This window comes from Vanessa atalanta, chromosome 6 (genome assembly GCF_905147765.1).
Source record: "Vanessa atalanta chromosome 6, ilVanAtal1.2, whole genome shotgun sequence".
NCBI lineage: Eukaryota > Metazoa > Arthropoda > Insecta > Lepidoptera > Nymphalidae > Vanessa > Vanessa atalanta.
In genome coordinates, this window is record NC_061876.1 from 7,145,333 (window position 1) to 7,161,493 (window position 16,161).

General features: G+C 29.2%; 2 protein-coding genes across 4 annotated transcripts in view; one reads left to right on the forward strand and one right to left on the reverse strand.

Moving 5' to 3' along the window:
• Positions 1-12,109, reverse strand: part of LOC125064472 (protein sidekick) — a 38,764-nt gene extending 26,655 nt beyond the window's left edge. For both annotated transcript variants that reach the window (XM_047671527.1, XM_047671525.1), the window contains exon 1: positions 11,569-12,109. In XM_047671527.1, the coding sequence (XP_047527483.1) occupies positions 11,569-11,647 (79 nt within the window). In that variant the 5' untranslated portion in view covers positions 11,648-12,109. The remainder of the gene's footprint in view (positions 1-11,568) is intronic.
• A 389-nt stretch (positions 12,110-12,498) lies between these two features.
• LOC125064569 (40S ribosomal protein S15Aa) lies at positions 12,499-14,711 on the forward strand. Of its 2 annotated transcripts, none has more exons than XM_047671678.1 (3): positions 12,499-12,589; positions 12,801-13,098; positions 14,592-14,711. In XM_047671678.1, exons 2-3 carry the CDS (start codon positions 12,803-12,805, stop codon positions 14,683-14,685), a joined length of 390 nt encoding a protein of 129 aa, XP_047527634.1. In that variant the 5' UTR covers positions 12,499-12,589; positions 12,801-12,802; the 3' UTR covers positions 14,686-14,711. The 2 variants fall into 2 exon arrangements, with proteins under 2 accessions (XP_047527634.1, XP_047527633.1); XM_047671677.1 differs by having other exon boundaries at positions 12,569-12,699.
• Positions 14,712-16,161: the final 1,450 nt, after the last annotated feature.

A 16,161-nucleotide genomic window follows, 5' to 3' on the forward strand; every position in this document is an offset into this window, starting at 1 on the left:
TTTGTAGCTGTTTAGAAAATGTTGTGTTGTTGATACGTTTGAATATATTAAATACATGACTGATTGCTTGCGCACCCGAAGCTTTTGCACGAACTGCCGTAAAATGTAAATATCCCAAAAGGCGCGACGCGTCCCGTCTGCATATACTTGGAAAAGAAAGTTCCTTATTTGTAATAAATAAATTGAATGAATGCGAATTTGTTACTGTATTCAGGAAAAACTATTTTTTTTTTAATATAAAAAATGCCTGTACTGTCCTTATACACATAATTTTAGTAGAAAAACTGACGCAGTTATCCTGTCTCGTACTCAAGAAACATCGCAATGGCCGCGGCGGAATGCTGATACTAGCAAGTGACGCAAATGATGGTATTTGCGTCACTTGCTAGTATTAATTATGAATTATGTTTGTATATTTCTGACTGTACAGACGATTTCGTAAGGAGCATCCACAATTAGTTATGGGATATTCTTTGGGAATAAAGCTTCAAACAAACGCGTTCCTCGTTCTTAAATTGCATCAGAACTTACCATAAGGTATGGTTGTGTTAAAGCATAAGCCATGGTCCATAAACGATATATATGATAATCTTCGCAATATATCTGCTATACTTTTTTTTCTTTAAATTAGTTTGTCATAGACCATCTCGAAATAATTACATATTTAACTATTTTCTATCATACTGACTTTCTTTTCTGACGTCAAAATAGTGTAATGAAGAAAAAACTATTTAAAAAAGTATATTATAAATGTAAGCAGTACCGACAACAAAGATTCTTATTTTTAATTCAATCACGTGTATAATAAATGTGGACTACGCTACTTTTTGAGGTTAGGTACATGAATTATAAAGAAGGGATTCTCGAGTTACTGTTTCAAGGAACCAAACGTCACCCATGAAATGTCATTTGACCTCCTACCCGACAATTGAAAAAATAGCTCAGTATAAAATAGCTGGTATAGTGTTCGAATGTTATATTTGCTTACGTAGTTATTTCGTTCGAGTAACGAATTTTAAATATGAAATAAGCGAATGTATCTTTATATGTATGTATAAATATGTATATACAAAAACTTTGTAAAAACTACTTAAGATATTTAGTAGATATATTAGATTGTATTATCACTAGCCCAAGAGGGTGCAACAAATTTTAGTTCTGTTAGGTGTAATTGGATTCAAAATTGTTTAACATTTACTTCGCAACATATAAGAGACTGAGTGATAAAAGTGATGTCAAAAAAAGCCTGTAAAAAAGAGCGCAAATGTAAATTCATCTATCTTTAATAGGTGAGTGGTCACACCGGTTTAATTTATTTAAGATGTAATATTATAAACTTTTAAGCACTAATTATAGAAAATGTAATATTTTAATTGGATTTCCGTTTCAAAGAAACTTTTTAAAGATGTTTGAAAGAAAACATAGGAGAGCGCCGTGAATACGCGATTGCGTATACGTGTTATATTATACAAGTGGATATAGGCTATGAGGGCAAAGATAACTTAGTACGAGATAAAGCAATTTAAATATATTGATATACTAAGAAGTTAAGATACAACTGACTGGAATCGCTTAACAGAATCTCTTAATCACTGAACCAGTTGCTTCGACCTTAATATTTTTATACGACCAATAAAAGTAGTATCATCCCAAGCTTCATCTCTTACGGAAATTATTTTTTTCACCCTGAATCTTAGCGGGTTTGTGGATATACATAATTTTATCTAATAAAATCAGATTTTATAATATTGAACACATAAAAAAATGACGCTTGGCCGGATTTGAACCTGCAATGTTACCCACTAAATCACCTTTACTTTAGAAATGTGCCATTCCGAGATGCATAAAGGAATGTTATATACGTTTGAAATCGTTTAATTAGAGGAAAACTAGTTAAAATTATAATATTTAATATCAGTAAAAAAGCAAAGAGAAAAATCTGGAACTTTTTGTATTAAAATACATTTTTGTCGCAATATTCCACGAAATAACATCGTTATCATCGATAACCGCTGTTAATAATTTCTCATACGAATTCGTTTCTTGCAATGAAAACATAAACGAGTCAATGCTTAGTTGATTCAAAAACATTTAAGTAGAGCGTTGATATTCGTGCGGTGCCTCATAGCCAGTATTTACTCGGCCCGCAACACGATTTAATATTAATAACCCTATACAAGTGAGCTCCTGCAGCTGCTTCTTAGCATGTTCAGAGCTTGTGAGACTCGAGCCTTTATGACTATGTTTACCGCTAGCGCCACCATCCGTTGCCGTTGGCCTTTGTCCTCAAAATGCACTCGCACACTACCTAAATTATGCTAATATTCGATAAGTTCTTAAGTGAAATCATGCATAACTATTTATTATTAATCGAAAAGATAAATCTTGTGAAAATACAGCACCAAAATAAGGTAAAAACGGTTTCAATGAATCATATTGTACTTAATTTTATAAAGTAATTACGTTGTTTGTAGGTAATAGTTTATTTTTTATATATTATAATTATAATTATTTAAGAATGATATTTTCTCTTCTTTACGTTACGGTTGTCACTTAATTTTGCTGAAAGTCTACATACATTTACGTTACATCAGTGTAGGTATAATATCTAAATAATCGTTTAATCATATTAAGTTCCCAAATGTAATAAAATACACGAATATATAAGCGACTTAATCAACAATAATGTGTATTTAATGAAATTAAAACTGTATATTACTGGTATGTTATTATGTAATTATTTTCTCATTAATAAACAGTTTTACATTATTCACTAAATAAATGTAATCAATAGATTGATGATATAGTATCATGGGATTCAGAAGATCTATGATATGATATATACAGTTTGAACGTATTTTAAAATATATAGTTTAAATTAATTGAAGTTAACTACTTACTTTCTTGTCGGTTCTTCACAGAATTAACATTCCGATCCGGTGTTTACGTAAAAGAGACATTAAACTCTTGTAGAAACTGCCTTTAAATTGAATCGGATGGATAAATTTGGCCGCATTGTATATTTTATAAAAAGGTTTTATTAATTAATTTATTTATAACGTCTAATTTATTTCGAAACTTAGATTAGAAAAATATTTTGTTTTTCACTCACTAAATATTGTTTGAGTTTCGTGATATTATATAATAATTAAAAAACCGAGCATTAATCAACATTTTGTAATCTTAAGTCACGTAAGTTTCTCTACGTTAAATGTGTACAAACGTGATTTTATTTTTATAGCACGCCCGTTATTTGTATACTTGTTTAACACGCGGATAATTTACTTTATATCAACAATATTAATTATTATTGATTTTAGGAATATTTAAATTCTTATTATATATATTATTGTATAGACCTTGTATATCAACTTACCTCGCTTTAAGCTTTGAGAAAATAAATGTTTTTATAGTTATAAGTATATGGCGTTTCAAATTCTATAGTTGTAGCAGATATTTGATCGATGCCATTCATGGAATTTCTATGGAAGTGAATGTTTCGATTCTTTAAGAAAATAAATTCTTTATCCTTGCTAACTCTTCCTTTTGATATATATCAATTTGTCCAATCCAACTAATATTAGTTGGATTGGACAAATGCTGGTCGATAAAGCGTCGAAAGATCATCGATCGGCGATGAATTGACATTCCATCGGTATTGCTAAAAATATATCGATGGTTTGGTATTTATTAGAAACTGTAAATAGATTTCGACTGTTCCTTTCTCCCATCGATCGACGATCAACAATACAGTCTGGTAACTTCGCTCTGCTACGCAAATAATAAAATATAGATTTTAAACTAAAAATCAAATAAAGCACAATTTTGCCCGTCTTCGAACGTGTTGAGTAAAATAAAATATAAAAACATAAATTCGTATTTATACTATAAGTAAAACAGTAGGATAATTAAACTACCGAAATACTTATTTCTATAAAACTTATATGTAAATCCTCATTGATATTTTAATTGAATTACAAGATTTAAACTATGCGTCGCTAAATATTAACTGAATAAAACGGCAGGAAAATATGTAGAAGAGTATCCAATATAGGTTTGCTGCACTTTGCGTGCGTGCTTGGGAATGCATTTCAGTAAGACCGCTTGTATTCACGTCCTCGAAACCTCTGAAAGAGTTATTCAGTCACAAAGGAGTCTACCTACAGAAAAGGTCACTGTCTTCAAACTTACAATCAATTTCAAGTAAACTCTTAATTTTTTATAAACAAAATGTATATCTTCGTCTAACTTCATCTTTTCTATTTACTTTAGAATGATAATAAATATGTTTTTAAGAAGCCGTTTTACTTTTGTTCTCACTTCCACTTGTCATGTTAAGATACTTTAAAGTCACGGCAACGAAAGTTTATTATGCGCCTAAAGTATTTTATACAGGCTAAGTTAATACAGTAATACGCCACTAAGTTCCGCTACGCCGTAATTCCCACCTCTGGGAACAAAGCCACTTTGACTGAGTCCATGCTTACTCATTAACTCCCGTTATACTTAAACTTAATACATAACAAAATGTTACTATACCATTTTTATAATTATAAAAATAATCTTTATACGAATTTTATACAATATCGCAATATTGATAAAGATAAAATTCTAATATCGGCGGCAGTGTAGTAAATAAGTCGTAACAACTGGAACGTCTAAGTGCTGCCTAATGTTTTGAAGTATATACGTATATTTATACTAAATTAAATTTACGCATTTTCTTGTTCAGTTACTTTGAATCAAATTTTATGATAGAATTAATGTTAAAATGTAATATTTATATATAAACAGGTCATTGTTTTACTTTCTAATAATCAGTTGGGATCACCCAAAATCTTTTTTCCGTTAGCTACTCAACGTATAGTACAAAAAAGATTTGTTTATGTTTGTTATATGTAAAAGCAAACACATATATATATATAAATATTGTCGAAGTGAGCCTGTAACGCTCCCTTTTTCATTCGATTAAATACCGGAATATTCATATTTTCAAAAATCATTTAATCACCGTAATGTTAAAAAAAGAGTATTTTCATGTTAAAATTTTAGCACGTTGTAAACTACTAAGTCTATTAGCAACCATAAAACTTTTTCATCAGCTTATGTTTTAGTATTGTATAGCTTATGTAATGTTGGTGTTCTGTATATTTTACGAGACTTAATTATGTCAACAACTGAAATTGTCGGTCCTTGGCCCTCTTTGCAGATACATAAAAACTTTGGATGAGAATTTTTTTATAACAAAAAGGCCCGCAACGACATAAACTTATATTTCATGGACAAGTATCAGTTGCAATGTTTTCAAACATAAAAAATAGTGATATCCTTATGTGTAATACAATTTGTTGCTATTACTCAGTAATAATGACATTAGTTATAATCTAATTCCCCTATAAATTTTGTTTAGTCTTTATAATTATGATCATTTGTCAGAATAAACTCGCGAGAAGTATGACGTAGCAGTTATGATGTTTAGTGTGATGAGCGCTGGATGATAACCTGTTGAGTACGAGTGAAAGATCACTTGATTCAATATTGCTATGATTAATTATATTTTTTAATCTAAAGGCAAATCTATCATCACTACATTATAAAACAAAGTCCCCTAGGTAAATCTGCCTGTCGAACTGAACGAAACTCAAAAACTGCTGATTTTTTACCTCTGCCGTGGTAATCAACATTTTAATTTTTTACTGATTTTATAATATCTGTAAAGATCCTACTTCTTCTGATGCTAATTCTTCATTCACAGAAATGATCTTGTGAATGCAGAATCAATGAAAACAGAAAAAAAATTTATTAACTTTTTGAGCTTTTAAAGTTAACCTTTGCCCAAGCCAAATAAACTAAACTAAAACTAAATTGAAATTGGATTGAAAAATAAAAACAATAGCAGAAGGTGTTCGATTTTAACTATATTTTCTTTGGTGTCAAACGATGTCAGAAACATATTATTATTAAAATAAAGTCCATAACCTGTTTTACAATTAGTAAGTTATCCCTAGACATATAGACATAGATTATAGGACCAAAGCGGCATAGGTTTTATGTAAGCATCAAAAAAGGAAGAGGAATTCAAATCGCTACGATTTCATAACATATTAAAAATATAAATTCCTAAATTAATCAAACCTGATGCTAAGACCACTGATTAGCGCATAAGTTACAACAGAGGACATTAATGTCTAAAAATTGTAGACATGCGAAATCAAAATGCCACAAATATATTTCGTATCCTGTAATGTTAACAATGAAACACCTCATATCACATAACATCCAAAAAGGTAAACAAGCCTTATTTCATGCAATTTGCTAATAACTCAGCTATTGTGCACTACTAAGAGTTTATGATTAATATATATTCATTTATAATAAAACACTATTACACAACTACTTATTTCCACTACAATTTTACTTCCAAAATTCCGATAACAATTTCGCCATAGTTCACAACGCCATTTTTTCGCAATCCGTAGTGAATATCACAGATTCATCAAGCCTTAAACCATTGATATCGCGTCAATTTGCTGGCAAATGTTGTATATTTGGCTTTTTCCCTGTTATAAAACATTTATATGCCCTGTGCTAAAAATATGTGATTTTCGATCTGTCGATATGAATATCATCAACAATTATGTAATTGCTTAGAAAAATTTAATGAAAACAATCGGCTATTTATGGAACAGTATCCTTGTTTTTTGAACTGTGACTAAAATAAATCAACTTTTTTATATTCCTTCCCCCATTATTCTAAGCATAATTCTAAAATATATATGTACAAAAATACTACTCATATGAAAGTATGTTGTGTAGCAAAAGAGGTACAAAACTCAAAATAAAACGCAGTGTAAGAATCAGTTACTGCTGTTATTGGTAGATATTTAAATGTGTTATAATGTAATTGGCAAAAAATAATGAAGTGTGAAATAATGCTTAGCAAGAGTGCAGCATCTGTAGTTACTGCTCATTTTCATTAATATGCATTAAAACCTGTTACAAGTACGCCAATGAATTTTATATTAAAATATTAATCTTAACATAAAAACTTGCATAAAATTATGTAAACGCCTTATTTTCAATTCAATAAATATTTCTTTTCTATTGATATATAAAACATGAAAATTCGGTTGATAGTTTTTCATAAACATTTAAAATTTGAACAAAATACTAAGCGCTTTTTTCGCCATTTCGCTTTTTTGACTTACTGCTAACTCGATTACAACGGCAGGACTATGTACAGAGTGATTTACGAGGAAAGTTATCTACTTACTTACATACTTGTATAATTCATTAAGGTTTTCTGAAAATTAGCTAAACTATGACAATGAGTGTTGAAGATATCGGAAAAAAATCATGCCGAATGGCTTTACTGGCGTGTGCCATATAAACAAGAGTTATATAAATTGCGGAAGGTACAAACATTTGATGTAGACATTTATTCTACCCGTGCAAAGCCGGGATTAGCTTAAGTAGAATTAAAAAAAATATATAACTCGACTTTAAAAAATGCCCTTAAATAGGTAAAAATAAGTCAATTATCAGTTTTTATAAGATTTTTATCGTGTAGATTTACGAATTAATTCTACTAGAGATTTGGCACCAGTTTTAGTCAGTTTGATAGTAATATTTGAAAAAAAAAGGATGTTCAGTATGGAACTGCGAATATAATAATATATATTATTAATACATATAATTATATTAAAACCTCCATAACGAGCTTTATCGTCTGGTATAACGTAAACTGTTACACCAATATTCATATTAATTTACTACTTTTATAAGTTAAGCATTACAAAAACAGTCACAGTTACAGAAGAAGAATGTCTGACAACCAAGCAAACATGTATTTTTTCCGATTTCGATATATACATAAACATATATATCCACGGGACCAGAACCCTGTTCTTCACCTTAATAAAACAACTCAAATCGCCAAGGCAGTTTAAAAGTAAACGATGAAAATACATATAGTCTCCTCTTTTTTTATTTATTTATTGATATAAAGAACATTTTTGCAAAGTAAAACAAAAGTAACGTTATTTTTCCCCGAGCAATGTAGAATACCGATAGCTGAATAGCGTATCTCACACATTTCTTATGAGAATAATGAGATCAATGAAGCGAGTATAATAACTCGCAACTGTTCATGTAATACAGAAAACGCAATTATAATATATATTTTATTATAATTGCGGTTATAGAAATTTTAAGGTATAATTTGCACAACTTCGATACAATTTACTTTTAATTGATAATATTTTATTAGGCACTAACAAATAAATATTTCGCGCACGACAATAACCTGCAAAAATTCTTTTATAATTAGTAATTCAATCAGTTTAGTTATATAGTTTACATAATATTCATGTTGTTGTTATTAGTTATGTGTTATATGCACATTATATGTAATGGATTTTATGATGAGCTGTAACTAATCAAAAGTAATCAAAGTGCGGTAATTTGATGTGTTTGAGAGCTGAGACATTTTTCTTATCTAACTATACATCCTCTGTCCATAATTAAGGGCATAGTGTGCGACAATGTACTCTTGAATTTATCTATCATACCATATAAAATTGTCTTTTATAGACGCTATCTTGCTTAAAAACAGCGCTTTGAATTCCTTCGTCTTTTGTTGTATATAGCAGTGTTTTGATGAAGCATTTATATTATTAAGACTAGATCCATTAGCTTTGGGGTAGCCTGAATTTTTTTCACAATGATGATAAAGTCTTTATCCCCGACCTAACAATTTTATCGCATACTTTTGGCATGAAAGATTTAATTAAGAACGGGTTTCATTAACTTTTTAGAATAACATTTAGTACAGCTGCAGTCGCTGTTAGACGATTATTATTTATTAACCAATTGGCGTCATTGCGTCACAAAATTGTCCCGTTTAATTTGAGAAACGTTAAGATGCTTGCAATCTCCCTTTCCATACATAAGCAAATTGAGTAGGACAGGCGTTAATTTATATTGAATATTTTAGTACCACTCAAAGTTAGTGAAGTTTGTTAAGTTACTTGATTGAGTTGTGTACGGTGCGTACGGTGGTACTGTACTTAACAAGCATAAAACAATAGTAAATAAATTTGCAACATAAATAACCCTACATTGTACAATTCTAGGTGTCGCTTGCGGCTTCGCCCGCATGTCGTAGGTCATAGGATTAAGGTATTTAAAAGCTTGGTTCATGCTAAATTTTATCAAATTCGGTCCAGTGGTTTAACCGTGAAAGCGTGACAGATAGACAGACAGATTTACTTTCGCAATTATAACATTAGTGTAGATTAGGTATAAAGATAGTTTGCGTTTCCTTTGCTTTGGTTATCCTACGCAGTAAATTTTAGTAATGTTTGCTTATTCAATATGATTTTGGCATAAGACTAAACATGTACTGAAGACTAAATATACATGAAATATTTTCAAAATTTATTGAAGTCTAAATATAAAGCGGACCTTCTTGAAATTAGCCTGAACACACGACATAGGTAGCTTGTCCAAGAGTAGGATATTGACGGAATCTTTTTACGATGTGAAATATAAAAATACTTATCCCTGGTCTAAGCAGGAGAGCCTAAAATATTTTCTTTTAAATAGCTGGAAACAATTTAAATTTGAATTGTCTTACCTCTCGGTATGCAGGCAAATATTTGGAATACCGATAGTTGGTTGATATGAAAGTACTTATAATCTAGTTATTTCAAATGGCCCAGATAGCCCAGTGGATAGAATGCGTTGATATTGACCAAAATTTGAGAGATCAAATTCGAGCAAGCGCGACTGCGTTTTTGTGCTTTTGTATTCACAATTCATCTCGTCCTCAGCATCAAAGGAAGACATCGCAAGAAAACTAATCCTCGGGTGAAATTATGGCACATGTGAATCCGCCAACTCACACTTGAGTTGTTTGGGCGCCACACAGTTAGCTAATATTAGCCAAACGAGAAATGGCATAAAACATATGCTTTGTGCCTTTTCTCAAAATTATTTAAGTTTGATTGCAATGATAATAACAATACATAAAAAGTTCTAACTTTTAACCATTTATTTCAGCATTATTTATTCGGTATTCTATGGTACAATCAAACTGTTAAATCTAAATCCACCATCTGGCAATTCGAGGTATTAAATATTTTTTATCATTAAATTAAATATTTAATAATATTGCAAATGTCATATTGTTCAGTGTGCGGCTAAATGACAAGCCAAATATTTCGAATACCCGTGATTGTTTGACATGAAGCCAAGTAATTATAGCCTAGTTATTTCAAATCTGCAAAAGAAGCAGTAAAAGTGTGGTCTGTATTAAGTAGTAAGTGTGTTTTGTACAGAATTGAAATCAATATCCTTACTTGGTGTGACAAACAATTTTACTATATGTTATAGTCATCGAAAAAGGCTTGATGATTAAATATCAGTACTTCTCAAGGAAGAAAATTGTTTTTTTGTTGTATAAAAAATAATGTTAAATGCTTTATAGCTTTCTAATACTAGCAATTTATAGCTTATAACATTATTTTATACAGGGACGATTAATTAAATCCTCCGTTTGAAAATTTTACAGTAATTACTGTCACTTTAATCACATAATCGCAATGATGGGAGAAATAATAAAATGCTTTTAGTGATTTTTATGATTCATCTAAAGCATTCATTATTGTTATTTCATGTTTATACTTAAGTCAAATAAAAAAAAGTTTTTATTAATAGAATAATGCTTTTGCTGGAAGAATGGGTGTTCTGCAAGTATCAAATTTGGGTCCTGATCCTTTTGTGGTATATGCAAATGGTCTTCCTTCCTTGTAAAGGTTGTGAGAAAACGAGCTATTTATTACAGTGCGAGCATTTCATTATCACTGATACACAATTTGGTTACTTACAAGAAATTATTTAGCTCGAAATACGAATAAAATGTTTACATAATACAATATTTTCCTTGCCTAATAAAAAAAATTAATCATTTTATGTAATTAAATTATATATTTATATTTTAGCTGAATGTAAGAAAGTGATCACAATAAAACTTTAAGACTCAAAATATAATTTTAATTTAATTAATTTATTATACCCTAAAGGAAGAAACAGTTCTGCAATTTCAGATTAAGGATTATTTGACTTTAATTTTAAGATATTTTATTTCAAAATGTATTAATAACAAAGACTTAATTCTTGTTATTAAATTCATAGACACGCTACTTGCTGCTTCTACTAATTTTAAGTTAATAAGTTGCTTACTTATAATTATTAATTAAATTATTGAATATATACTTCAATTTTATAACTGAATATAATTTACTTAAATTTAAAGTTTTCAATGTAAACAACATTGTTCTTTGGCAGTAAATTATGAATGATGGGTCCGAAATAAGTCCACAAAAGTTAAATAGTTAACTTTATTTGCTTTGAGAATTATACTATTAACTACTCTATTAGAAAAATGAAACTTAAATTAGGCATCAGTATTGTTTAAAATATTAGTAATGTATGTTTATAAAAAAATTATATGGTTAACATAAATGTTATGTTATTAAGTATTACCAATAATTATCTTTTACTTACTTCCTGGTTCAGCTGGTGATGAGATTGAAAAAAAGCACAAGATGATCACTAAAACCGCATATGTTTTATTTAAATACATCTTGACCAACCACTCTCGTTCTATCTTTACAAGTTAAAAAAGTTCGTAAAACACCATTTCAGAATGGTCGCACGGTATCTAATACTGTTTCTATGTAATCAACTTTTGCTTCAACTTTACTAGTACGAAAACTGCTTAGTTTAATGGATTTCATTGTATCGTTGTTGCTAGGATTTTTCTGTCACAACAATACAATTTATAGAAACACCTGTAGGATTCACTGGATTCCAAAGTAACGAAGTACGAAAGTTCACTCAACTTTTGTGCCCTATAAAACACTACTTTAGAATGATGTTCTCTGTTTCTTAAAATTGCAAATTGAACTTTTTTAGACCCACTTGACACATAACACTTCACAAGTAACTTATTTCATAAAAATCAAACTTTGAAAGTTTCAAAAACTTTATTTCACAATCACTTAATTCATTTGAAGGACGCGAGCGAAACGCGTGCGTGCAGAGCTGACGGGTATGATCTCAAATACAAACAAAAGAATAATTCTCTATTTCGTTCATTCCAACCGTTTCATTCGGTCTTTTTCATTCTTCTTTTTTTTAAGATATAAAATTACTCATTCTCTTTTCTGGGTTAAATAAAATAATGATATAAATTAAAGAATTATAGGCAAGTATTTAAACTACTTTTAAATAAGTGTTCAGTTCTGGTCAACGTTTTATTTCAATAATTTTTTTTGTATTTAATTATAATTTAACCAATTTTATTTTTGAATATCAATACATAATTCATAAATAAGATTTTATTTTTTCCTTTTTTAAATAATATTATGCACTTAATTTTCGACAATTTTTACTGATGAATACTATAAATTATATAATATTATCTGTGCAATCATTGCTGACAACCCTAGAAGGCAAAAAAAAATATCTTTCTTTTTGGGTTAACCTGTCATTACGGATTGTTGAGGCGGGTTTTAAATCCTAGGTAATCATAGTATTCCTTGATTTTAAATTTAAATAAATACTTTTTTATGTGAAAGTGCTTATTGTGTTCTTCCTATAAAATAATATTTCATTCATAGCTGCGGACAATAAGTAATTACATTATATGTTTAGCAGTGTTTTGACATTTACTCATGTTGTTCAGTTTTCCAACCTCAATATTCCCATTATATATTAAATTTTTGTTATTTCAGCCATGGTGCGTATGAACGTATTGAGTGATGCTCTAAAATCAATTCACAATGCCGAGAAAAGAGGCAAAAGACAAGTGCTTATCCGGCCTTGCTCGAAAGTTATCGTCAAGTTTCTAACAGTGATGATGAAGCACGGTTACATTGGTGAATTTGAGATCGTAGATGACCACAGAGCGGGCAAAATCGTAGTAAACCTCACAGGCAGATTGAACAAATGTGGAGTCATTTCTCCTCGATTTGATGTACCTATTAACGACATTGAAAGGTGGACTAACCTCCTTCCATCCCGGCAGTTTGGGTAAGCTTCTTATCTTCATTTAAAAAAAAAGTACCTTTAGTGATATATACGCCAATAGTTAAAAGTTGTCTTGCGTTTTAGTACAGCTTTAATATATTTTACATATATATATCACTATTAAGCAACAGTAACATGTTATATCTTTTCAATTTATAGTGTATATTTGTGCTTAAATGTGAACTTGTTTATTTACTATGTGTTTATAAAATCAAGTGTTCAAAAGACAGTGAACATATATGTATTTATATTTCTATTAAAATTGAATGAGTTGATTAAAAAATTAATAATATATCTAATAAACTCATATCCGAAATAACAAAATTTTAAGTGAAAATTTATAATAAACCATAAATATTAAAAAATGACTGGAAAACATGTTCCACATAGGTAGACTTATAGACTTTAAAAGTTAGAGTTGAAAAGTTAATACAACAACCATCTATTTTATATATCTATATGCAGATAATTAATATTGAATTTTTCTCCAGCTTTTATTTTATTGATGTTGAAGTTGGTATATATTGTCAAGTTCGTAATTTGTATTTATTTTTTAAAAACATTTCATTCTAGAAGTGATTTATTTAATAAATGTTTTTATACAGTAACTAGCCTTACCAATGTTACTCATAGATTAATATTTGTCAATAATTACAGAATTCATCACCACCAAAATAATATTTAATAGGAAATCTGTATGTTTTTTAATATTTGTTGTACTCAATTAAGCTGAAAAATTATATGTTTGAAAATATACAATGACATTTTGAAAGCTTTGCAAAGATGCAACAACAATTATAACTTAAGAATGTTTTCCTTTAGCTACATGAGTATGGTATAGGTACCATCTTTTTTGCACTTTAATTATTTTTCACTCATTCCATATAAATAATTATTGTATTTTAATTTTTATTTAAGAAAATGTAGTACGGCAATGGAATAATTTAATTTCTTAAATTATTTAAGCATTTGTAATGCTCACTTACAATTAAACTATAATATAAATTTCAAATAAACAACAAACATTTATCTGAGATAGACCATTAGATAGCCTTGTATCTTATTCAAAGTTTGCAGTTATCATGTGTGAACTTCTTTTTATAATACTCTTCATGCTTGGCAGAGAAGGTAAATGTCATAAACCAGTATGTGACAAAATATTTTACCACATGTATTGAACGCTGAAGCAAAAATGGTGGATAAAAGCCCTCTTCTCTTGGAAGAGAAGAGAAGATAAGGCTTTGTACAGCAGTGGGAAATGTACAACCCGATATGTTTTTCCTTTATATAAATCAGCACAACTACCGCGGATCGCCAATAGTTCTTGTTGGTCGTCATTTGATATGTTGTGCTATAATAAATGTCAATGGCAGATTTTGGTGTTGCTTTGTAGCAAACATTGTTAATACCATTGTCAACATTTATAATTAATGTATTTTTAATAGTATATATTTTCATGGTTCATATATAACAACATCTTTAAATTTGTTTCACAGATACCTTGTTCTTACAACCAGTGGAGGTATCATGGATCATGAAGAAGCCAGAAGGAAACATCTTGGAGGGAAGATATTAGGTTTCTTTTTCTAAGTTTATTCAATACATTTGAAAATGTATTTCATTTGTTTTATTTCTTATTCATCAAAACCTTGTCTAAATATAAATAATATTATTGAGTCACAATTGTAATGAGTTTATATTTTATTTTGTTAGGAAAATAATAAATTAATAATTAGAAGAGAAAGGTGTAGTCTCTAAATGTACTTCTCGGGTTCAGTAGTTAACATGATCCTTAGTAAAGGTTTGCAATTTGAGCCCATAGAGCCAAATTGTAAATTTAAGCTGTCTTCTTTCACATATGGGAACAAAGACAATATTAAAAAATTTGTTTATACAATAATCTGCATCCATTAATATATTTTACATTTTACAATTAAGTATTGTAGAAAATAAAATTGCATTTTTTACATCTGAAAATTGGAATTTATATGGGTTGTAGATCTTTTAATATTTTATAGTTACTATTTTTTTACTTGTATTACTTTTCTCTTTGATCCGTTAAAGTAGTATTTATAGGTACATCAGTTAGTGTTAGTATTATGACTAAGTAGTTAGTAAGCTTTAGTAAGACGATAAAATTTATGCATTAGAAATATATTTTAGTAGCAAAAAGTAGTAAAATTGACCATTACTAAATGTAATTGTGTTTAATTCGTTCGAGTTAATTTATATATAATATTTGACAGAAGGCTTTGAGTATATGCCAAGGGACTAGTAAAGTAATAAGCAGTATCTATATACTGCAAACTATTAAAAATGGAAAGTAAACAAGACAAAAAACTTATTACTGATAAATATACAATCCATAATGTTTAAGTTTATACAAAAGTGTTTCATGTGGTACACAATCAAATGCTTTAGAAAGATCAAAGTATATTCCAGTACCATGCTGATTTTTCTTACGCAACCTATATATGCCTAATATTAATATATTTCTTATGATTCATGTCTTCTACTAATAAAATTTTAAAATTACTGAATGCCATGTAACCTTTAGCCAAAAATGTTGCGTAGGAATTCTGTAACGTTCGTAAGCACTATGGAAGGATTTTTAAAAATCTTCGTAGGTGACTAAATATGAGAAATTTCGGCATATCTGATGTTAGAGACATGAAAAACGGTAGTAAGGCGTCTGTTAATGAGACAAATAAAACTGAAGTTTGTGACTAAAGAGGATAAAATGGGGGAATATAAGTTTGTGTGGAATGAAATGAAAATTTATTTCCTAAGGCTAGGATTCAAGTTGTTATCATTTTAATATTTGAAGTTAAAAATATGGAATTTGGTCAATAGGTAACGTAGTTTACTTAGTTAGCTAGATAGTTCTTGATCAATTAATCAAGAAAATAAGGTGGGTACGTACCATCCGTAATATTCCTTCGGGTGCACGGTTAGTATAAAATAATATGTCTAATCCCATTTGCTGTATATAATATTAATTATTAAGTTCGTACTAAGTCAAAAGTTAGTATTTTACATTGTGTAGAATATTAATCTTATTTAAGA